The 23,925-nt window shown below is 39.2% G+C and overlaps 3 protein-coding genes across 3 annotated transcripts; 1 reads left to right on the plus strand and 2 right to left on the minus strand.

Moving 5' to 3' along the window:
* Positions 1-1,362: 1,362 nt before the first annotated feature.
* ciarta (circadian associated repressor of transcription a) lies at positions 1,363-5,978 on the minus strand. The gene is made up of 6 exons (XM_080045164.1): positions 5,819-5,978; positions 4,570-4,908; positions 4,400-4,475; positions 4,209-4,287; positions 3,937-4,090; positions 1,363-3,498 (listed from the first exon to the last, which is right to left on the minus strand). Exons 2-6 carry the CDS (start codon positions 4,906-4,908, stop codon positions 3,133-3,135), a joined length of 1,014 nt encoding a protein of 337 aa, XP_079901290.1. The 5' UTR covers positions 5,819-5,978; the 3' UTR covers positions 1,363-3,132.
* Positions 5,979-8,723: 2,745 nt separating this feature from the next.
* On the minus strand, positions 8,724-11,944 carry mrps21 (mitochondrial ribosomal protein S21). The gene is made up of 2 exons (XM_080045207.1): positions 11,850-11,944; positions 8,724-9,333 (listed from the first exon to the last, which is right to left on the minus strand). The coding sequence occupies exons 1-2, from the start codon at positions 11,930-11,932 to the stop codon at positions 9,153-9,155; spliced, it is 264 nt and encodes an 87-aa protein (XP_079901333.1). The 5' UTR covers positions 11,933-11,944; the 3' UTR covers positions 8,724-9,152.
* A 3,473-nt stretch (positions 11,945-15,417) lies between these two features.
* On the plus strand, positions 15,418-19,559 carry crabp2b (cellular retinoic acid binding protein 2, b). Its single transcript, XM_080045484.1, has 4 exons — positions 15,418-15,622; positions 17,941-18,119; positions 18,451-18,567; positions 19,187-19,559. The coding sequence occupies exons 1-4, from the start codon at positions 15,541-15,543 to the stop codon at positions 19,235-19,237; spliced, it is 429 nt and encodes a 142-aa protein (XP_079901610.1). The 5' UTR covers positions 15,418-15,540; the 3' UTR covers positions 19,238-19,559.
* Positions 19,560-23,925: the final 4,366 nt, after the last annotated feature.

The following is a 23,925-nucleotide window of genomic DNA, read 5'->3' on the forward strand; positions in this document are numbered from 1 at the left end:
CACGTTTAATAAGGCCAATCTCTCAGTCACTCGCTCTGCATGTAATCGGCAAATAAACTTTTCGGGGATCCCACTGCTAATAACCAATCAGAAGAGAGAACGCTACAAACTAGCAACCGTCTCACTGCCGGTCAGTTTAGCTAACTTCCTGTCAGTTACTGCAGTTAGCAGTCCCCTCGCTCGTCCCTACGTCACCACATTAATGCACTGCGGTCTTCAAGCATCGAGTTATCTAGCATCATCTCAGATCCATAAGTGTGATAAAAACATGATAAAAACCATCAAAACAGACATTGGGAAGGATTTTTACCTGCTCCGCCATTGTAGGCGCATAAACATTCACCCATCTGTCGCTCTGGCGTGCACCGGCAGTGAGACCATGAGTGAGACGGGTGTCGGTTTGTAGCGTTCTCTCTTGTGATTGGATATTAATTTCTGTTTATTAGCCGATTACATGCAGAGCAGCTGACTTGAGAAATCGGCTTTATGAAATTCGCACATTATGAAAGTGATCACTGTATGAATAAAGAGCGATTTAACACTTATATTAATGTAAATAAACCGCTTACTTCACCTTTAAACCTGCAGTGTGTAGAATTTTGGGTTTTATTTCCTAGCAGATTTTGTAGAAAGTAATTATAATATCCATAAGTACATTTAATTTAGTGCATAATAGCTGAAAAACATTTTTTGAATTATTTTTTTCCCCCTTAGAAAGGGTCTCATATATGTCCATATTTCTGCATATTTTGGACCAAGGCCTAGTGCCGCCATCTTGAAAGTGTCATAGTTGGAATGTCATCAGGTGCATTGTTTAAAATGTTGAATTGTTCTTGTCCTTGAAGGCCATTGTAGCTTCTGTTATAAGGGGTGAGGTTACCCAGGGAGTGTTGCATTCTAGAACTTTGTAGAACTTTCATGATGATGTCATATTACACACTGCACCTTTAAGCAAGCATGTTATAGTACTCCACCCCTGTTGGTTTTTTTAAGTGCTTTATAAATACATCTTTATTAAGCCTACATACTTACTCAAATTCTAGTAAAATTATTACTTTCCAAAAACAGAACATGTTATCATTTGAGACGGGCTTTTTAGAAGCTATAATTTAAAATTACACATGGACTACAGTACCTTGGGTTAATACTGATGCATACATGTGGAGCTAATTCTGACTAATACAAGAAGGTAGTTTTACCTGTAGCAATTTTATGAAATTAAATGCAAGTCAAATCTCTATTTGCAAAGGAACTTATAGCTTTTTAAAAAATTGTATTTATCTGTCATAAGAACCCACTGTTCCACAGTCAATAAGGCATAAAATAAATTAAATGAACCACCAAACGTATTCTGTATTTCGATGAACCACATCATTCATTTATTATATAAAAATATGTGCATTTATCAGTTAATCACCAATAATGACAGTTTTATTATAAGAAACCAAAAAAATGACATAGGAACAAAAAACAAACAAACTCAAAACAACTCAAATGAAAGAATTGGGATATAAGATTTTCACTCTTCTTTCAGTTTTTCTCCTGTTTCACATATGAAAGATGTGTATAACTCAGAACAGCAAAACCTGCACAGTAGGATGCTATACTTGTATGTATCAAAATAACATTGCACTTTACTTTTGTTTACCACAAATTTCCATTTTAGATAAAATAAGTCCAATGAAAATGATTAATGGGTGAAGCCTGAGAAACATCTACAGCACAGCACATTTGGTTTGCAGTGATGTGTGGTGAGATATTGATTTTTACCATCCTTAGTTAAGTAATACACATTTTGTATGACGGTTTATGTATTTTCAGGCAAGTTTATGGTTACCTCTATGTATACATGTAAGGCTGACTGGTGACAAACCAGAGATGAAAACACCATTCAACATGAATGATATCCAATTTAAAATATGCTGGTAAAAAAAATGCTATCAACAAAGAATCAATGTGTTCAGGAATGGAAATGGTTTACTTAATCAAAAATGAAGCACTTTGAGCGTTACAAATCTTATAAACAGTAAACTGTACTTGCCCTCATAATGGCTTGTTGCATTTCGAGCATTTTAGTGTGAACAATAGGCCTGGCAATAAGCTAAATTTACTTTTTTTTTTGCCTTGCAACTACTTCCGCTCAGTTTATAATCATAAAATTTCAAATATAACACAATCAAATGACAAATTTTCTTATAAAGTCTAAAGATGTATGTACCTTTAAAGCACTCATCTAGGTCTGAGTGAGTATTGATCCTCTTAAAACAGACCTTTAATAAATAATATTACAATTCTTTAAAGGATAAAAAAAAATGTAACAAGTTGTCATTGTCACTGAAAGTGCAATTACATCCATTCCAATGTACACAGGATCAAATATATTATGCCTGCTCTATAGTGTATTAAAATGAATGAGGAAGTGACTGTGAAGTAAGGTGCGCATGATATGATAATGCAAAACGGTATCGTTTGGCACATTTTGGCAGCAGCTACATTGACTTGGTTAGAATCAGCAAAAGGGAAAAACTTTAAGCTTCCCAAATGCCACTTTTTTTCTTAACTGTAATAGGGCCAACAATTAGGTTTACTACAAATAAAGTTGCCAATTATTTCCTAAATTCGTTGTTTAGCTGTTTGGTCTATAAAATGGAAGAAATTAGTGTAATTAAAAAAAATAAGTACTAAGTGACCAATAAATGCCAAATTCCAGCCAAATTAGGGCATTCATGTTCGAAAATTATTACATTTAATTACTATTTTTTCAGCATCAAACAGCACCAGTTATGATCCTCTGCATTTCCTCACTATCATAAACGTGAATTTAGTTATTTCTGTTATTCACAGATGGCATCAGATCGTATACTGTTACTGTGTGGTCTGCTTTAACGCTTTACACATGTAAAGCTTTTAAATCAGTTAAATTCAATGCATACAAAAGTGAGCCTTAAAGATAAACAATATACAAATTTCTATGGTGCAATAACTCCAGCATAATAGAAAAAAGAAACCCGCTGGATGTTTTGGAGTTAACAAATGTCTGAAATTTTTCTCCTCCTCTTCGGGTTTCACATGCCTGACAACCATCACACAGGCTCTGCATTTAACTTTATACTTATGTAATCAAGTCTGCCTTCACTTTGTCTGGCATGCGGTGGCATCTCCATGCGTTAGCAAGGTCAGCGTACACCAGCTGAGGCGAGTTCGTGAAACGACGTCGCTCGAGGACACAGAGCTGTCCTGAGCAGCTGGGCTGCCACAAGGGTTCTGATTTTCTCTCGTGCTACATGAATGCGACAGCATGCTTAAAGTGCCAGTGCTGTCTGTAAACTCATGTCTGGATGCTGCTACCGCTGGAGTTTTCTGTATTTCGGGTGATCCAGGAAGACGTGTGGAAACGGTGATGTGGGAAGTTGCGTCCTGGCCGCTCCAGTGTTGGTGCCTGTGTTTGGTTGGGAGAGGGCCAGAGTGTTCAGGGTCATACCAGCTCAGCTTTCTCTTCTGGAATGGAAAAGGAACAACCATTAGAATCCAAGGTATTAAAGGAAAACTGCAGTTCACAACAACATTGGGTTCAGCTTGAGTTCTTGAAGCTATAAAAAACATTTTTTTTTATCTTGTCAGTGTACAAGGACATAACTAGCCTGGAGAGTTTAAGCCTTCAGACTCAGTGTCAGCTACTGAATAATATATTTAACCCTCTGCTTTATACAGTATAGTTCCTCTGACTCTATACAGTAATATTGTCTATGCTTTCATCTTTCAGTCCTTCCGTATCTTCTTTTGCCAAGTATTTATATATATTTCAAATGGGGGCTTTGTTAATTAAAAAATATGGTTTCTTGTGAACAAATAAAGTTGAGAATTGTTATATTAAGATCTCAGGTCATGAGGGTACTGCTATATAGCAACAAAGGTCACATCCAGTGTTAAGCTCACCTTTACGGGCATGTGGAGCTGACTTTGGCGCCAGTGTGGTTTTTGTCTGGGAGAGGTGGTCTGTCTTGGTGGCTCTGTGGACCGGAGGGGCACCCGAGGGAACCAGATTTTGAGCATCATCTCTATCTGCAGCAGGTTTTGAAGGTATTTCTCACTATAGATTAAAAAAAAATAATGGAAAGGAGCATTAATGACAATTCTGGGAAAAGTAGATGACAATGACAATATAACAATTTAAATACTAGGCTTGCAGCGTGTGATTGTCTTCTTACCCCATTTCAGGCCTCTGTAGTATTCCAAGAATCCTCTGCAATCTGTCAATGGCAACACTTTGCTGGAAACTGGATAAACCTGACAAAACCAAAATAAACACATCAAATGTCAAGTCAAACAGGTGCTTGCAGGTTAAATCACAGGAAGACAAGAGATGATAATCATTTAGGATGTTGCTCAAACCACATACCTTTGTCAAATCGCCCCATCTTAAGTCCTTGTCGAAGCTCAAGCAAAGGATGGATAAACCTCTGTAAATCTGCACACTGAGGAAATAAGGAGAATAACAAGTTTAACTGCTGCTCGGCTGACAAAGAAAACGTAAACAAACACCTAGCAATCAGTTGAAATGGTTCTCACCTTCTTAGCAAAGGCAAGGTCCCCCGGTGTCGCTGATGATGAGCCTAACGTGGCAGTGCCAGGACAGGAGGCGGAGCCCGGATGCTCGGTTATGACGGCGCAGCGACCAGGCTGCTCGATCTTACACCTTGAGATGGGCTGATCTGAACGTCCTGGGAATTTGAGGTAATTTCCAGAGAGCGTGATTCCTTCGTCAACTGAGCGCTTCCTCATCCCACAGTCGCCCTCTCCCTCTGAGAAGACGTCCGCCTCATCTTCAGTCTCGCTGTGGAAGAAGCTGGAGGTAGAGGGAAGCGAGTCATAAGATGGCCATTTGGAGGATTGGCCCAATGAATTCATCTGTGGAGACAAAGAGATAATGATGCCCAATTAATAAAACTTCTACGAATACAAGCTTTGGCAGGAAGGGTAACAGTATTCAAATCAAGCCCATACTAAAAAGGAAATCTGTTGGGAGTCTCACCTTTACACAAATCAAAACATGTATGACATTTCCTTTGTCACTGTGACTTTGTTATATGTGTGATAAATGTGATACTTTAGAACTTATAACAATCATAAAACAACCTCAATATTCAGCAAAGGAACCCAAACACAGTGCTTGTGTCAGTCTCATGCAATGTATGTAGAAGTGGACTTGTTGCCAAAAGCTGTGTCTGTGTATTCACGGTCCTCACCAAAGTGCGACATAATTGACACGAGGCAAACGATCGACGTAGAGAGATTACCACATAGGGTGGAAAGCACACTCCCCCTCAGTGACTGTGCAAGTCACATTTGCAGTCCCATGAAGTATGTTGTGGTAGGCGTGTCGTGTGTGTGTGTGTGTTTAGAGAGGGGGCGGGGAGGGCGGCTTTGTACCGCAGTGAAAAAAACAATGTTGTCAATGTCAGCTGAGGAGATATTTGCATCAACCGCCGTTTATCTCGTGTAAATTCATGTTGCAAAACCTTTTACCAGTAATACAATTTGACAATAACGTTTTCAGCACGTCTGTCGTGACTGGTACAGGTTATGGAAATATGGTTACATTTTACACAGAGCCCCAGTAAAGTGGGTGTAACTTTAACTAGCTATATCACTGAACGTATTTGTGAAAAGCCGCAAACTCATAAAAAACAGAATATATGATGAAAAGCAATTTTTAGAAAGTACGCACAGAGGTGGTTTAGCATTATATTTAACACAAAACAATGTATGTGTCAACTTAATGTCCCTCAAAACAGAAACAATAGGAGAGATCTCTTACCTTGTAGAAAAGTGTTGAGCAGAATCGATTTCACGAATACGGTAAACAAAACAAATACGAATGAGAAGGTCCGTCACCCCACTCGAACACGTTGAGAAATGTCCGTTTACTTTGTCGAAGCCAAGAGCTATATGCGAAGGGTACACTCCAGTCCGTGGTTGTGGTCTGTTATCCAGTTTACACTCAGTCCTACCCACAGTCTTTTATCCGCGCTCGTGTTTCGTTTACTTGGCCAACCTGTTCAAAACGTAGCAGCAGAGCACAACGGAAACTACACGTGCTGAAGGGATAGAGCGCCGCTATTGGTCGAAAAGAGATTTGATCTCTGCCCATTGGCTTGGAGGCTTGTCCAATCAGCAGCGTTCGTGGCGCCGGTTGGCTGGTAAATGCGTAGATCCCACCCCACCATGCACGGCCGCACGTGTAGGTGGTGTGGCTGGAGAACAAGAAGTGCAGCACGCGGCAGCTGGCATGTGCAGAAAATGTTGATAAGTAAATTGGGTTGTATTGCCCCTCCTTAATAGATACTATACTTCTGAAGGAAATAAAGTAATTACAGGTCATGCTGCTGGTATTTGATACCTAAAAAAACCAAACAACAATTTTTACAGACCATATTGTCCTGTTTTAGTGTGGTTATGTTTTTGTTTATCTTTATGGAAGAGACTCCTACAGGCTAAAGATATACACACACACTATAAAATTGGCACATGATTGAACAATGTGCACAAAAGATTAACAGGGCCAGATATAAATGTTTCACTACCTGGCTGGCCATGTAGGCCTATTGCAAGCCCTGTAGATATAGCCCTATCATCTACTATATTCTATCTAAAGAGCATGTAAGTCCTGTTATAAAAAAAATTAAATAAAAGTACTAGGTTTATGGTTTCAACACGATGAGGCCCAGTGGAAAATCAAGGCACAACAAAGCTTTTTCAAATGAATGCATTGCTGCACTTTGCAGAGACAGTGAGCACCCCTCAGCAACATTCACTGTGCATGAAGTACATGTAGATAGGACAGAGACACGTTTATGAGATCATAGGCCTATTAGAGCCTGAGACAGAGAGCTTGGAACGGTCTTACGTTGTTATATAATAAGATTGCTGTATGCTCAGGAGTGAATTACTTTAAGCTATAGTGCGTAACTTCTAATACAACAACACTTTTGGCGCATCTGCAGTAATATCAACAACTGAAACATTTCTCGGGCCCTTCAGCGACAGTGTCGGGGGCAACACCAGTTTGTAGATGCTGCCATACTGAGAAATACAGAGTAGTGTGCATAAATCAACTTTGATTCAACAATCATGGTGATGGCTTGAATGTAACCTTCATTCATTTATATGAAAAAGTAATGCACTATATCTTTAATTTGTAACATCCAAAAATAAGATGCTTTTACCTGCAGGATTTGGCAACTATTGGCTGAGAATGCTTCTAACAACTAAAAGTCAGATGTGTATAATGATCACAATAAGGCTGATAATAAATGTAAGCATAGTTAGTAATGCTGTCAATGTTTGCATGACATAACAAACCATCTATAAGAACCAATACAAAACTACACTGTATTACGACAAAGGCTGTAAGTCTGTGGAACAACTGCGATAATGAACTGAAAAAATGTACAACAATATCAAAACTAAAAAAACTCTTCAGAAATCAAACATTGAATTGTTATGACCTGGAGCAGTGAATTTCTGTTTTGCTGTTTTCAATTTGATGGTTTTCGTTAATCTGTTCCATTATTTTATTTTGTTATTGTTTTGTCGAAAAGTTTTGATTTGTTTAACCCACGAGCCAAACATCAGACATTGACTGATTCAAACTGAACATTTATTTTTTTGTAAACAATTATAAAAAATAAGAGGGGGTAGGACTAGAAAAGTTTTTCTTAACTTCTTCCTATCCCTTTTGAACATGAACTATGTTATTTGAGTTATGTATTTGTTGCTTAGGATCCTGAGGATCCCATTTGTTTGTTTTTAATTTATTTATTTCCTTTTTTACTGCTCAATCGTTTTATTTTTTGTTTGTATTTTTTTTTAACCATGTTCAATAAAGACTTTAAAAAAAAAAAAAAAACATATTAGATGCAGCCACAAACCATGGGTGCGGAGGAAAAGGCCTCAGCCAAGCAGTCAAACATCTCTGGAGACTGGTGTGAAACCTTATTGTAGTTCAAACAATAGTCTTGATTTGTTAATGTCATTATCAGAAAAAGAAAACACATTTCGGCTTTGGAGCTCACAGCATGAAACAATTAAATCAACAGCAGCATCCTTTACTTTGAGTCATTTTCTATGAAAACTTTATAAAATGTAATTTTTCAAAGATCGAGAGTAGACTTTAGCCAGATACCACTAGGTATTTGTTTTGGTAGCCTACATGTACTGACCTATTAAAAGCTGCTCATCTCAGCCCTTACAATGCCACCCACTGACTGAAGCCACAGGACAGGCGATAAAAATGACTTGGTCCCCTCTTGGACAAATGGTGTGAACGTATAAATTTGCCCATGTGATAGGAATGAGTGCAAGTGCACATTTTAAAGCCCCATGTGGTGAAAGATCAGGGTCTGACAGAAGTGTGCAGCTGATGTGTCATAGCAGGAAGTCCCCCAGGCCGTCGTAATCCGTGGACATTATTGACACTGTGCTGCAGTGACCTTTAATTCATCAACAGAGAGCTAGTTCTGAACTGAGCCCACATTACCTAAAAAAATTAGTTTTCCTCAAATAAGTAAAGTCACATCCAACTACTACCAATGCCTTAACCAGGGGCAACATATCATTTAATGTCATAAATTGTAAACATCCGTGTTTACATTAGATGCCACTTTGTCTTGTTTTGTTTAAATAGAAATGTATCTTTTATAGATAAATACTTGTACACCAGCTGAAGATTTTCAGAAACATTTATTATTTAATATTAATTAACAGAGTTGTGTGGGAAGATTCAAAACACAAAATGTCATTCAAAACACAAAATGTCATCATCCAGGTATCCATTAACCTGCTTATTACAACCAACAACAACAACTACAAAAGAAGTAGTACAAGCTTTGCAATTTTCATGCCAAATGTTCAGAAGAAAATGGAAAATAAATGTCCAGTGTTGACTTAACAATGAATGCACCTCGAAAACGTTATTTTTTTTCTTTTCTGCAAAACGATGTGACATCATGAAAGCCACTTTCCTCTGTATTTCCCAACTCCATTCATATGTGACAGCGACATTGTGTTGATCTTGATCGTTTCCTCCACTTTGCTGGCCCCGTCTCAACCAGTCCATTGACAATGTCCTGTTTCATCACACTCCACCTGGGCTAGCAGCCGAGCCACGGATCGTCTCTATTCGTCCTGGAGATGAAGGCTATTTTTCTGGCCATTTCCGTGTGGTAGATCCGCCTGCACATCTCGAAATTCTTCCGAATTCGCTCTCGACAGGGCTTTTCGTAGTAGCGCTTGCGCTTCACTGTTTCAATAATCCCATCCTGGGTCAGGAGCCTGGAGTATGAAGAGAAAGTGTGTGAATAGCTGCAACTTGGGTTGCAGTCTAGAAATGCTATTCAACAGGTGCATGAAAATAGCAATACAAAGGGCCCTTGGTAGATCAGCCCTTTCAGATTTGTTATACTACAAAAGAGGTCACTCAGTCCATAATAGCAAAATTGTTTTATAATCACACATCCAGACCACTTATAACTCAAAATTAAATTTGTCTTATCTTATGCATTTTTGTCATCAGGTTATAGGACATAATTTTGGTTTCAAAATGCCACTTTACAAAAATACGGCTTTAGTCAATAACAGCAGTTTTTTTGTTAATTTTCACGATGGTGATGTCAAGGCCCTCTCACCTTACAGCCAATTACATGCCCTCTGCTAGAAAGCTCTGCTACCAAAATTAGCCATCTAGCACCTGTTAGCTTGAGCAACAACAATGTCAAAGTAATTCTGAATCGACTATCCATCTGCTACTGTAAACAAACACCTTACATAGACAACAGAAGATGATATTGTTTGTATATTTAGCTTAAAGCTGGGGTTGAGAGTTTGCGAGAAAACAGCCGTTGGGATTCAAACGGCTGTTTTCACAACGCTCTACCTGCTGTAGTTCCTCCCTCCGAACGACAGCTATGCGCGTTCATGTGAATTCAGTTACATTGACAGGAGACAAACACCATGTCCGATTCTGAGTTGATTAAACATTAGTAATGATAACTACATAAGTACATATTGAGCATCTACATTTTACTCACAGGGATACCATGTATGTTAGCTTAAACTCATTGTAATTGTGCTGGTAGGCCTAAGAAAAGTAGCTGTAACAGCCAGGCAAGATAGCAAACTAATTGTAACTGTAACAGAGGGGAGAGGTGTGTATCTCCTGCTCTGACCGCAGCTGGGAGGGACTGCTGCACGAGGACCGGGCCGCCTGTCAGTGCTCTGGGAAGGGGGAGGGGAGGTGGAGGCTCCCACTGCTCGTTGAGAAGAGTTAAAAGTGATACTTGCTTTGGCGAAAAAAGTCACCAATAACACCAGAAACAAAGCTAGATTTGTAGCTTGTCGCTGTTTTGAAAAAAAAGTCACTAAATATAGCGACAAAATCGCTATGAGTTGGCAACACTGCATAGGACGAGGGATATATAGGGCCAGCGGACGTCCTGCTGCTAGCGGCAGGCAGCCTGCGGGCAGAGGAAAGGGACGAGGTTACGGTGACGTGATAGGGCAAGAGGAGGACATGGTCCGTGTGGAAACACTCCGACTTTACTCTGGTTTTATTTCGAGCTCTCTCTGTCTCCCTTTTAGCAGTTAACTTTTCAAAATTCGTCTTTCCTCGTTTTTTTGCTGTCTTAGCGGTGTTAGTTGTTGGTATCCGGGAAATGGTAAATTGAGGGTTCGTTTGTGAAGACATTGCTACTCGCTGTCCACCGTAGTAGTGCCAAACAGTAGTGTCAGACTGCTAGGGTCGTGAGCGCTCACGCAACTGACGCATCAACGTCGTTGCCAGGGTCCCACAGCCAATAAGAACGGAGAATCTGACCTCGCTCTAAGGTCAGAGGGAGGGCAGAGCAAAGTGATGAAAAAATATTTTCAGACCACTTCAACTACATATAGCTGAATGGCTATTATGACAGTTTTGCCAAATATTACAGAGAAAAAATTATCAACCCATAGCTTTAACAAGGCTGCACATGCATGCACCTTTATAGTTGTGACTGAGCTATGTAATTTAAAGCAATCTCTGCAGCTTTTTAATTCTAAAGATGTTCCTCAAAGAAAGAATCACAACTATGTGAAGATCAAAATCACTGACATTCTCTGTTGTTTTCTCCAGCCAATAGTAGCCAATCAACAGTGATAAGACAGTCCCTTCACTTTGATGTTGAGTAAGAAGCTAAGAAATAACTTGTTAGGTTAGGCCTTAAAATCTAAGATCTTAAAATACTGTGTATTTACCATAACAACCTCCAGTAAAAAAATTTCATTTGATTCACAATAACGCTGCTGTCCTAGCTAACTGGAGTTCACAGGCTAAAGAGAGGCTGAAAGGGTGATGACATCATTAATGGACAAATCACGACCTGATGCAATTTGTAATCAGGGAATGACACAGAGGCAGAATTTTTTTGTTTACCTAAATCAGTATATCTCCTCATGAACTCTATATCTAGGCCTACCTGTCTGTACTTTCAGTGTGGCCTACTGTGCTGAAAAAAAATTCCTGTGTTAACAGGTAGGCTATGTAAAGTTAAACAAAGGGGCCCACTGTAGCAACATGCCTGTTTACAGAACCTGTGCTACGATTATAATGGAGCAGACGTTATTTAATGTTATTTAAAACCCCGAAACCATTAAAACATTGAATTTTACTTTGGGCTACACTGACGCCACTGCGCAGGCGCGGCTCTGTGACATTGAGCGGAAGGCTAACGTTAATTTAGCTAAGGTTAGCTTGTTATTCCCTGGAAACGGGTAAATACATATCTTGTATTTTATCTGAAAAACTTGAGTTTGACCTGTTTAAAGTCTTGTAAGCCGCGTCAACGTTTCCCTCTTGAACCATCACTGTCCGCGAAATGAAACGGAGGTGCCTCGCCATGATGAGACCAGTGCTCACTTATCTGCCAACCGTCTGGAAACACCTAACGACAAAAGGTTCCGGATGCAAGAAAACCCATAAGTCAACGCTAGGTGACGCTCTACCATAGATAGTATAAAAAAGCGCTCTACTCGACCATTCTCCTGAATGACTGCAGTTATTTGTTCGAGACGAGTTGACCCCTGACCCTACATTACTTGGAAAGATTCCTCAAGTTAAATTTGTTGCAACAACATAATGTTCATTTATCAATAAAACTGTATGGGTTTCTAACCCTATGAATTTTTTGGCATTTATCAGTATAAGACTTTTTAATACTAGGGGGTGCTACTCTTCTTCGCATTTTTAAAACGTTTGAAGTATATATATAGGCCTTTATATATATATTACATTTTATCCAAAATCAAGGGATTCTTTTTTAAATTAATTCTATGTCATTTAAGACTTTTTAATGATCTGAAGGAACCCTGGTATTGAATATAGGCCTGCAGAAGTAGGCTTACATCAAAACCATTTAAGTTTTAGTACATTTCATAATATTATCCTCTGAATTGTTGAATCATTTTGCTCTGTTTTATCTATTTATTTGGCTGTTGTTCCCATGTGTTATTGATATACCTTATGAATGTCAGGCGACTCAGGCCTATACAATATCACATATTTTATTTAGTTTAATCAGGGGTGGAATGTGTCGAGATGCAGTTGGTGCCGGACTGAAAACATTGTGAACCCTCTTTCTTCTGTAGCTTGCTTCTTGTTCCTTAAATGAATGAATGTATGAATAAGTGAATGGTCAGAAAGACCATCCCGTTCTGCAGCAGGAAACCGCACAGCAATTATTGTAGTTTATATACTATATCAGTTGTAGTAACAGGGACAGCGGTGTCCAGTGTTATCCTTTCATCAGGGCCTTTCTCCTCTTCTTCTTCTCATCACTGAAATGCTGTTCTCAGTCTGAGGTCATTTAGCGGTGAATGCAGGCCTGCTGATATATCTAATTTGCATTTAAAAGCGGTATATGAGATCATCTTATATTTCGCCTGTTTCTACATAAAATACTCTGAGGAGGTTAATTCCCATGTTTGCTGTAACTCTATAGGGTTCAGGAGCCGCATAGTGCCACAGGCAGGAATGCTGAGACGATATGCACAGATAACATCAAGACTCCTTTTGTTGGGTGAATGCACTGAATCATGTTCCCAGAACCTTCTGATCCCGACTGATGATGAAATATTCTTGGCAGTGGGTGAGCCTGAGAGACAGAGAGTGGGAAAAGATGAACAGAAAGAGAAGCCAGGGCTATAACCTAAAGAAAATTAGGCCTATGTTTGCCCTGAAAGGCTCTGCAGATAAGTTTTACCACTTGGGGTGCCATTGATATTATGAAATACAGTTTTTCTCAGTTGCTTTGGTGCTTCTCTCAGATCAGAATGAAAATTCTCATAACTATTAGTTCAACCTCCGCAACATTTAGTCATTTGAGCACATCATAGTAGCAATTTCTCCTTCCTCTGAACAAATTGCAAATGCTTTTGGACATGTATCAGTTGCTTTCATACAATTCTCTGCTGTTTTATAACATTGTCATTTGCTTATGTCATGTCAGTCAAAATTAACTATACTTATGGATGCTGAATAGTCGTTCCCAATAAAACTAATAGTCTTCATTTCATTGCTTGAGTCATTACATACAAAATTGTTGATCTAGTTATCAAATTCTGTCAAGCAAATTTTATACATTTTCTTTATCATAGATACTTTCCTTGCTGCATTGCAAGGGATAATATCCGTTGTGATGTAGATGAAAATATGTGGCCAGACAGACAGGAACGTCTGGATGTGCCAGAATGATTTACCTATATATGTTCAGTTACAATATGTCCTGTTATATCGTTCACATTTGTGCACAGCTCTACCAAAGGGGTGTTTTTTTATGTTTGTTCTAAATAAGTGACTGAAGTGTATTTTTCTTTTGCACAATGCTGTAGAATTGCAAAGAGCATATACAGTAAAAATGTGAAACATACGTATTCAGTGTCTTGTACTCACTTACTCCCCTAACTACAGCAATGTGTAACTTTACTGTAGTTTTCAAATGGCTGTACAAGTAGTGTACAGTGTTGTCTTGAGCATTTTCAGGTAGTGTTACCGAGTTCTGACCTTTTTTTTGCACTGGAAAACACTGAGAGAATAAACTGTCATTATGAAAACATGACAAAGCCATTTGACCATCTTGTTCATAAACGATGGTGTCAAGACTTCTCATTTTGATGACACTGGCAGTTTCATTGACATGAATACTTGCTTTTGAGGAATAGACTATCCATTTTGAGCAAGTGATGTACTTTTGCAGGTTATCCACTAGGTTTTGCAGTTTGCACTAATTGTTTTGAGAAATGCACTAACTGCTGTGCAAATGTTAATGATGTGAGAAAAGCACCAAAGCGACTGAGAAACTGTAATACATCTTGCTGATCTACAGTAGATAGATAGATAGATGGATGGATGGACGGACGGACAGACATATGGATAGATAGAGAGAGAGAGATACTGTAGATAGATAGATACTTGTAAAAGAAGGAATCACCTGAAATGAAAGACTGTTTTAATGTATTCAGTTATTCTGTCTTTTTTTAACTTTAATCAATTTATTTATATTTTCATTGCAGCATTGTATTGAGTTAAAAAAAGGTAAAATCCTGAATTTGCAATCAGGCTACATAATTTCTGTTTCATTATGCAGTGAATGTATCATATAAATATACTAGTAGTATAGTACCTATGATAAATGATTCCAGTATGTCAGAATTGAAGGATTTTAGCAGATTGCATTCTTGTAACCATTGACACTGTTTACTTCACCGAGGAAGTAAACAGTGTCATGTGTCTCTGTTTTGTTTACACTAAATGAAGATGTAGCCCTAAAGCATGAAACCTGTCACTTTCAAATCAGATAAACACAGGATGAGATAGAAACATGAGTCACTGGTGGGTTTATAAGGGGATAGCCTGCAGTATGTGCTGTTTGATTATAAAGGTCTTTTCTAAATGGATGCCTCTAGCTGTAGTCATATGTCTGTAGCCGACTATCTGATTTCACATTCCACATCTTGGAAAACCTCACATATTGTCTAATGTTGATTATGTTTTATGTAATATTGTTTTAACTTTTTTTTTTACTTAACACTTATTTTCATGATTTCTTGTCTAATAATGTGTGCTAACATGACAGAGTATAAAGAAGAAAAAGAAAAACATTTAACACTTTAATCCGAGGCCGGCTGCTCATCCACATCAAAGGACTTACTGGAAATGCATTTTCCAGCTCGTATCCAAATCTTTCACCATGCTGACAGAGGTAGAGGGTGCAGTTAGTAACCAGGGGGGAAAGTCCCTCCCTACCACCGGCTTGTGTATTGGCTGGACCAGCATCAGGTCCCGGGCGAGCTGTCAGCCAATCAGCGATCAGATGCAGGCAGGGGAGACGGCTGCACTAACCGGTTAACGGAGGTGAGGGACAGACTCAGACGTTCCGGAGTCTGCACTCACAGTCGGCTTAAGTCTCATCTGCACATTCCATATCTTCTTCAATTGCCCTTCATCCAAAAATGGAGAAGAAAATCACAGATTTCTCAGGAAAATGGAAAATGAAGTCTTCTGAAAATTTCGAGGAACTTTTGAAAGCGCTGGGTGAGTACTGTAGTTTAAGGCATTACATGCAAATGCATAGGTTATTTATCAATTTGCTTCCTGGAAATGCTCCATAAAGCTGCTTATATGTCCTAAAAATAAAAAATAAGTTTTCCAACCCAAGACAGGGTTGCAGCACACTTTTTGCTGCTTTTGACATGCAAAATTTAAGCAGCATGTTTCTTTATCATCAGTTCCATTGTTAGAATGCAAAAAAAATCGCATGGGAAAGGGGACCTCAAAGACCTGTCAATCATGTTGTCAATGGCTTGATTAACTGGAAATCCACTTGGCTTCGAGGTCAAGTGGAGAACCAAAGTGGTTTGAAGAGGCTCTCTGCGGTTTAATTGGTTTGCTCCTGCCCGGCTAACCTATGTTCATCTGAACATTCATCTTGTTAAGCTATATGAGGCTGTATGGACTCCAGTTCTATGAGAGAGCATGCAGCGAGGTCAGGACCGGGCCAGCCAGTGGCATCCATTAAAAATTTGAAGACAAATAGCCTGTGGAGGAATGTTAGATTAGACTCATCTGAAGCAGGGTTCTCCTCATGCGGTTGTAATTAGAGCCAGTGTAAACGGAACTAAGCCTTGACATGGGCCCCAGCAGCCAGCCGGCTCTGGGACTGACTTTCCTTTTCCCCGGGCCTCTCTGACCCATTCTAGGGCTGTGTGTGTGCGTGTGCCTGTGCCTGTGTTTGTGTGTGTGTGTGTGTGTGTGTTTGTCTCTCTCTCTCTCTCTCTCTCTCTCTCTCTCTCTCTCTCTCTCTCTCTCTCTCTCTCTCTCTCTCTCTCTCTCTCTCTCTCTCTCTCTCTCTCTCTCTGCTGTTACCACAGTATAGTACCACTTCATGAACAAATATGGTCTGAAATGAATCAGACATGGGGTTCAGTCTTGAAGCCAGTCCTGCTTAACAATGGCAAATATATTGGGTCAAGAGGCTGCTTACATTTATCGGACATTTTTTAAACATCACAACATTTCAGTTGTTGAAACAAGCTATTTGTTTGAGTTTCAACCTTAATTTTGACTTTGCACATCAGTTATTTGGCCATTTTCTGTCTACAGGTTATACCTGAGAAGCATAAACTACAAAACAATGACAAAGGGACACTAAATGACCTCATAGAGACGCAGAAAAAAAGACACATATTTTTACAGAGACGTTAAACAACCACAAAAATGAGCACAAAAAGACACAAATCATTTTTTGTGTGTCTCATAAAATCTGCTGCTGTTGCTCCCATGTAAAGGGAGGGGTGTCATAATCTCTCCATGCATTAATCACATATTAAATAACTGTCACATTACCAAGCAAAGGAAAATGCAATAGTTATTAAGTTTGTTTATTGGCAAAGTTTTCATTGTTCCATTCTTGGCTTTGGTAAAGACATCATAATCATCCATCTCTTTACAACATCAAACAAAACATAAAAAAGCACCATACCAACTTCAGTGAACTTTTGAGTAGAGTGGATAATGACTGAATTTCAACTATGTCCTAAACAATGTCACAGTAATTTGTGGTTTATAAGACAATGGCAAGGGTTTAGCTCGTCGTAACCCATTAAGCGCAAATCATGTGTGCTTCACATAACTGGCAACCATCTTGGATATCATGCACAATGTTCTGGGATTAAAATCTTTGCTTTTAGTTTATTCAGTACGTCAAAGCGTCACCATGCCGAGATGTGAAACTAAGAAATTGATTAATCACAAGGAACATTTCATTGCCTTATTTTTCTTTTCATCATAGTTCATATTATTGTTACACTGCAGAAGCGCCGACGAAATAGCAGCAGAAAAAGCATTGCATTCATAGCCTATTTTGTGTGGAAATCAGACCACAATAAGAAAAATAAGCAAACACAGACATGTGAAATGGATCTCATGAAATTGGTCTTATGAAGGCTGTGTCATGGCTGCACTCTCAGATTTCAGATGAAATAGTTTAATTGGACGCCAAGCGAGGAAATATTGTTCAAACCCGCAGCAGCCTTGCTGTTGTAACAATGTCAGAAAACTAAAAGTGGTGAAAGATTCCCATTGATGGATTACCTTAAACAAACATCCAACTAATAACCTGCTTAGAAGGCAAAAATGTTAGTTTGAAGATATAATAAGCTGTTGATAAAGTTCCATTGTTTTGGCTATAAACATTCAAAATCACTGGCATGCTCATTTAACCACAACCCTGATGATATATGATTTACACGTTCTGCTTGTGCGTGTGTGTGTGTGTGTGTGTGTGTGTGTGTGTGTGTGTGTGTGTGTGTGTGTGTGTGTGTGTGTGTGTGTGTGTGTGTGTGTGTGTACAGGTGTGAACGTGTTCCTGAGGAAGATTGCAGCCACGGCAGCCTCCAGCCCGGCCGTGGAAATCACCCAGCAGGAAGAGAGCCTGTCCATCAAAACGTCCACCAGCGTCCGCACCACCAATGTGTCCTTCACCGTGGGTCAGTCCTTCAACGAGACCACGGTGGATGGGCGCCCCTGCACGGTAGGCTACGCAATCCCTTAACTTCCCGTGAAACATTCCTGTATAATGTCAGTAGACGCATACCAGCATTTGGCCATGGTCTGCCAAGAGCTCTCCAGAAACATATGGAAATAATTTCAGTGCAATTTACTCCAGACTCAATCCTGGTGATAATATATGGATCTGTTCTTCATTTCTCCATGCCGAGTGAGTGATGAAGAACATACTTCCTGACAGCCCATGAAAAGGATCTGATATGCAGCGACCGGCTCAAACTTTTGCAATAACTCCACGCTCCAAAGCACCTCTATGTGGTCCGTTATTAACATTCTTCTAATCTGAATCCCTGCAGAGCGTCCCTAAGTGGGAAACGGACAGCAAGATAAGCTGTGAACAGACTTTACAGAAGGGCGACGGGCCTAAGACGGCATGGACCCGAGAGCTGACCAACGATGGAGAACTGATACTGGTAATTCTTCTTCTTACAGCAACAACAAAAAACTTTATAGAGAGTTTGTCAGATTAAAAAAAAAAACACTAAAACGTTGATCGCTAGTCTGACTGCTTTTACAATATATAAAGTTATCAATCTTCATAAAATGTTTGGTTCAGAAATAATTTACTAATGCTTTTTATAGATTATTTACAAAACAGAGTCAAGAGCAACGTTAAGGTTTCCAAGCAGTAAAACAAAGGCTGAAAGTTAACATCCATAAAAGCAAGTCTGACGCAGTCTTTGGCATTAGTTTTGCAGGTATTTGGTGATTGGCCAAAAAAACTAGTAGCAGTTGGACAGCTAACATTTTTTACATGATAGTTGGCGTTAGATGAAAAGTCAAGGGATAACCACATAAATTCTGCATTTACGCCATATGTGTAGGCATCAATTAACAGTCAAGTTTAAAAAAACATCCGCGACTGTGTTAAAGTTGGATATATCGTAAACTTTTTACACCAAGTTGCGGGAAAAGAGCCACAGCAGTGTCTCATGAGATGAGAACAACTTATAAACCCTTGATAATGAGTGCCCCGTTAGAAAGAGGTACCAAATGTTAAACCTCTGTTCTTTTTGTTGCTGTTTTTTTCAGACGATGACAGCTGGGGACATTGTGTGCACCAGAGTTTACGAGAGGGAATGAGGAACCTTTTTTCAAGACTGTCATACAATACTCCTGTTTTTGTGCCTCATGCATGGTTTACATTTACTCGCCTTGTTTTCTAAATTTCGTCCTCCGAGTTTGTCAGAAATGACGTAAACAAAGCGCTGTGTAAAAAAAGCCTTAACTTCCCACTCCACACACTCCTTATGTATGTTTGAACAGTAGTTGCTTTTATAAGACCAAAACTGAACATACTCTGTATGTGTCATATAGAAATGTCACACATTCCTATGAAAAAAAAACCCTGTATGGTAATGGACAAATCCTTTTTTCAAGATGTTAATAAACTGTTTTATATGAATTTTCTGCTGGATGATTCCGTTCCAAAAGCAAATTTTTTACAATGTCTCCTCCCTGCACCTCCCATTCCCTTGTCGTCCGTCTGCATATCACTTTACATTACTGTTTGTTTGCCATTCGTACTCTCCTGATTATTCTACGCCCTTTTCCTCTTCTTCATCTTTCCATTAGAAACCCCAGTACCCCAGTGTCCTCTGTGTGCTCTTTGTCATATTAGCTCACTATGATATGTAAGCGTGATGGTATTCACATTTTCCGAACTCGGTTTCGAGAGACGTTCGGCGAAGACAAGAGGAAAACAGGGAGTGGAAAGGAAAATGAAGGAGAGGGTGGTCATGAGAAAATGATTTCATTGCATCAGGAGTGGCTACACTTTGTGTGCTCCCCGTTCCCAGCTGTACCTATTTACAGAATGAGCTCAATAAAAATTCCCCCACCCTTTTGCTCTGGCTTTGCACCCAGGTACAAAGTGTTTGGTGGTTTCCTCTTATACTGTGCATGGCAATTCCAACTGTTCCCTCTCAAACCCCAATCTTTAAACTTAATGGATGCAAACAGAACACACAAACAGACTTGAAATGTGAAGAGCGAGCGCCATCAGCTGAAAATGATTGATTTAACATAGCCAGAGTCCATCTTTGACTCGTGGATCGGTCTGAGGCGGACTTCTAACTTGCTGTGAAAAATGTAGACCCTCGGAGTCTCTCAGGCACTTCCTGAGGGGAGCGCTGCATGCTTCAGTTCACAGGCAGTGATGGTTTTTCCAGGTTTTGAATCGGTGTGCAGACAAGCCCCTCTGAAGTGCTTTCCACATTATACACACTGTGCTGAGCAAGCAGAAGGGGGGAGGGCCTCCTCCAGGACAAATGTTCTCAATAATAATCTATCGGTGTGTGTGTGTGTGTGTGTGTGTGTCTGTGTGTGCATGTGCGTGAGTGCGTGCATATTTGCATCAGCCGTGGAGGAAGTACTCAAGTACCAATATACCACCAACCATATAATCCATTATAGAAGTATGTGTAAAAGCAAAAGTTCTGAATTTAACAGTTTACTTACCGTGCAATCAGAAAACTGTACATGTAAAGTTAAAAAGTTAAAGCACTTGCTCTGACTTAAACATTGCTAACAGTATAATTAGTTGTTAGATTGTTAAGGCAGCATTTTGTTGTAGTAAATGGTTGAGGTGAAGCTAGTTTTGAACTACTTTTCATACCTTTATGGTGATTTATTTCAGTGGTTGCCAGCCAAGCTCAGAATGTACAGTAAATCTGACAGGTCTTGAAATGATTAATGGGGCAGGAAAGAAGGCAAAAAAGACGGTTCTCACAAAGTTTTCTCTAATCTTTGTTGTTTAAATGAAGCCATCTGAGAAGTTTGTAGGGCACTGCTAACAACTCACAGACATCTTAATGTGGTTATGAGGCACAACAAGCCAAAACGGTTGAGAGCATTAGTTGCATTAGACATCTAACATCTACACTTGTTAGATGTCTTTTTATGTAAAGTCTTAATATGTAAAGGAACTCTTAACGACATATGTATAAAACAATAAATAATAATAAAAGGTTATGCACAAAAAAGTGCAATAGTTCTCCCTGAAACTAGAAGATAAATTTAAATTACTCAAGTTGCGTATGCCTAATACCTCATTAGTGTTCTACAGTATTTAGTTACCTTCCACCTCTGACCTGCAAACAGTTCAGGGCTGTGTGAGTATGCAGGGCTCTCACAGCTTTGCCAATTATGTTTGTGCTTTTATGTCTCACAGGCAGAAAGTATGTTTTCAATGGCCTCTGTGAAAGCCATGTTATTGTGCAAGCGCTCATCAAAACCGCAGCGCTGTTTTACTGCTCTCAGGAGGGGATGGAAAGTTTGCTTAAGAAGAAAATTGGCATTGCGCATACACACACACACACACACACACACACACACACACACACACACACGCACACACGCGCACACGCACACACACACACACACACACACACACACACACACACACACACACACACACACACACACAATTACACAAGATGCCTGGTTCAGTCTAAAAGAACCCTTTGGTTGATGGTTGTTAGCTTCGTAGGAACAGCAGCCCAAACCAGTCAGTCCCTCGTTGTTAGCCGGGTCACTTTCCACACACAACTGTTAATGCCAGTTCATTCCTCAGGCAGTGATGTCATGGAGCCTTGCATTGCTCCATTGGCTGAGGAATGCTGTGGTTTTTTAGCACCTGGAGAAACCCAAGTCCAGATTTTGAATTTGGGCCATCTGGACCAATCATGACAGGGCAATTACAGGAACTGATGAGCCACAGGAGTCAGCCAGCAAACACAGATGCATCTCGAGTAGGGCGTATAAGAACACTGAGGCGAGGGCATGTCAGCAGGTTCAGGCAGATGACTCAAGTGATACGTGCTCATTGGTTAAGTGAAGTTACAGAAGCTCTCATCATCAGTAATACTATTCAGGCTGTAAAAATGGCCGCTCATTCTTGGCTGTCTTTATTACATCCATTTCCACCCCAGTATCTACACGTAAACTCTTCATCGTTCTCCATAAGGAATTATAATAATTTCAATGGTTGCATTCATGTATACCAAAGATATCCATCACTGTTTCCTTAAGCCCGTGGTGACGCCTTCAGACTGCTTGTTTTTGTCTGACCAACAGTCCAAAACCGCAGCATTTTAAATGTGCAGTTAAATAAAACAAGGAAAAGAGGCAAATCCTCACAAGCTGGAAGAAGCAAATGTTTGGCATTGGGAATAGTCAATCAAGATAAATCAACTTGCTGATTCATTTTCTCCTATATTCAGTTGTATAAGTGGTTCTCAACCTTTTCAGACTGAAGACCTCTTCATCGTTGGATGCCCCGCAAGTTGTTTATGAGAGACTTGAAAGATCTAAGAAAACAGAACGTTGTTTTCCTTTCATGATAACAAAGGTTAGAAATAGGAAGTTAATTTTATGTTGCACAAACATTTTTTTTCTGCTTTCAGATCCAATTTAATCATCCACGACTCCTTGGGTTAATCTTGTTTAGTATCATTCTCCTACTTGCGGACGGTCAGTACACACTAATGCTGTGCAGTCAAGCATAGCTCAAACCCAAAGGGCACTCTTTTAAATGCTTGAGAAGAGTTCAATGTTTCCAGAGATACTCAATATGTCACAGAATAAATATGAGAGAAATTCATTTAAAGTGATGCAGAAGACACACGATTAATTATTCATGCATAAATAGACTGCTCATATGTGTGAGGGTATATGTTCATAAAGTATCAGGGGAATGTACAGATTGTGTACTGTATATGTGTGTGAGAGAGACAGTCTGTGTTTGTAATGAGATCATATGACTGCCCTCACCCATGTGACCCCATGTGACTTGTAGGAGAAATGAATGAAAAGAGACTGCAGGCAGGGATTTCACGAAAGCATTAACCCATAAACTAAAGGTGTAATCCTTCCTGCTGAGAATGCCGAGCCCCTTAATGAGAATTACAATTTAGAAAACCTATAAAGGGGTCCATTAACAAAAATAAATCAAAACATGATAAATGTCATGTCTCAAATATAATGAAATATGATTTTTTTTATATAAATGTTTCTACTGCCGCATGGTTACCTGAGGTTCAGGGTTAGGGGTAATGGTCTTGAGATTAAGCTGAGACCAGAGAGATGATGGGGAAATTGGAATTTACTCCTTCAAGGCTCAACAGTGACATCTAATGGAAGAAGAGGGAAGTATCATTTTAAAACAGCAGGCAAATACTATGGTCAATTCCATATTAGGATTTACAGATTGAATAGTAAATTGAAGAATTATATATTTTTTATTCAAAAATCAAAAATGTTGTCGCCATTGTTTGCTAAAAGCAACCAATTATTATCCCGAAGATTCCAAGGCAAAACTGTGCACCTTTTGGATGTAAATGAATGAAATGCAAGATGTAGGCTATGTCAAATGTTTTTAAATTCTTTATTAGCAATACAACGATTGGGAAGATAACAGTATTTTGATAAAGATTTTTATTCATTTCATTGGTTATAATGGATAACCTTACACTGGATAATAATAGGACCTTGCAGCATTAAACATTGCTGCTATTTAATGGTTCTACTGAAAACTATTTAATAAATCAGTCTAGTTTATTTATTTTGTGACAGTACTTATTTTAATAACACCTTTTAAAAGTTATGGTTAACACAATCAGTGGGCATATTATATCACAAATATTTATATCAGGATGTCACATTCAACAATAAAAAATTTATCTTAAAAGTGAACTAAGTTAAATCTAATCAAAATCGTTTGATTTATTATTTCCCCTTAAGCCCATAGCCTATATTGCGTCTCATTGCTT

The sequence above is a fragment of the Ammodytes marinus genome, assembly GCF_949987685.1.
Source record: "Ammodytes marinus genome assembly, chromosome: 17".
NCBI classification, from domain to species: domain Eukaryota; kingdom Metazoa; phylum Chordata; class Actinopteri; order Uranoscopiformes; family Ammodytidae; genus Ammodytes; species Ammodytes marinus.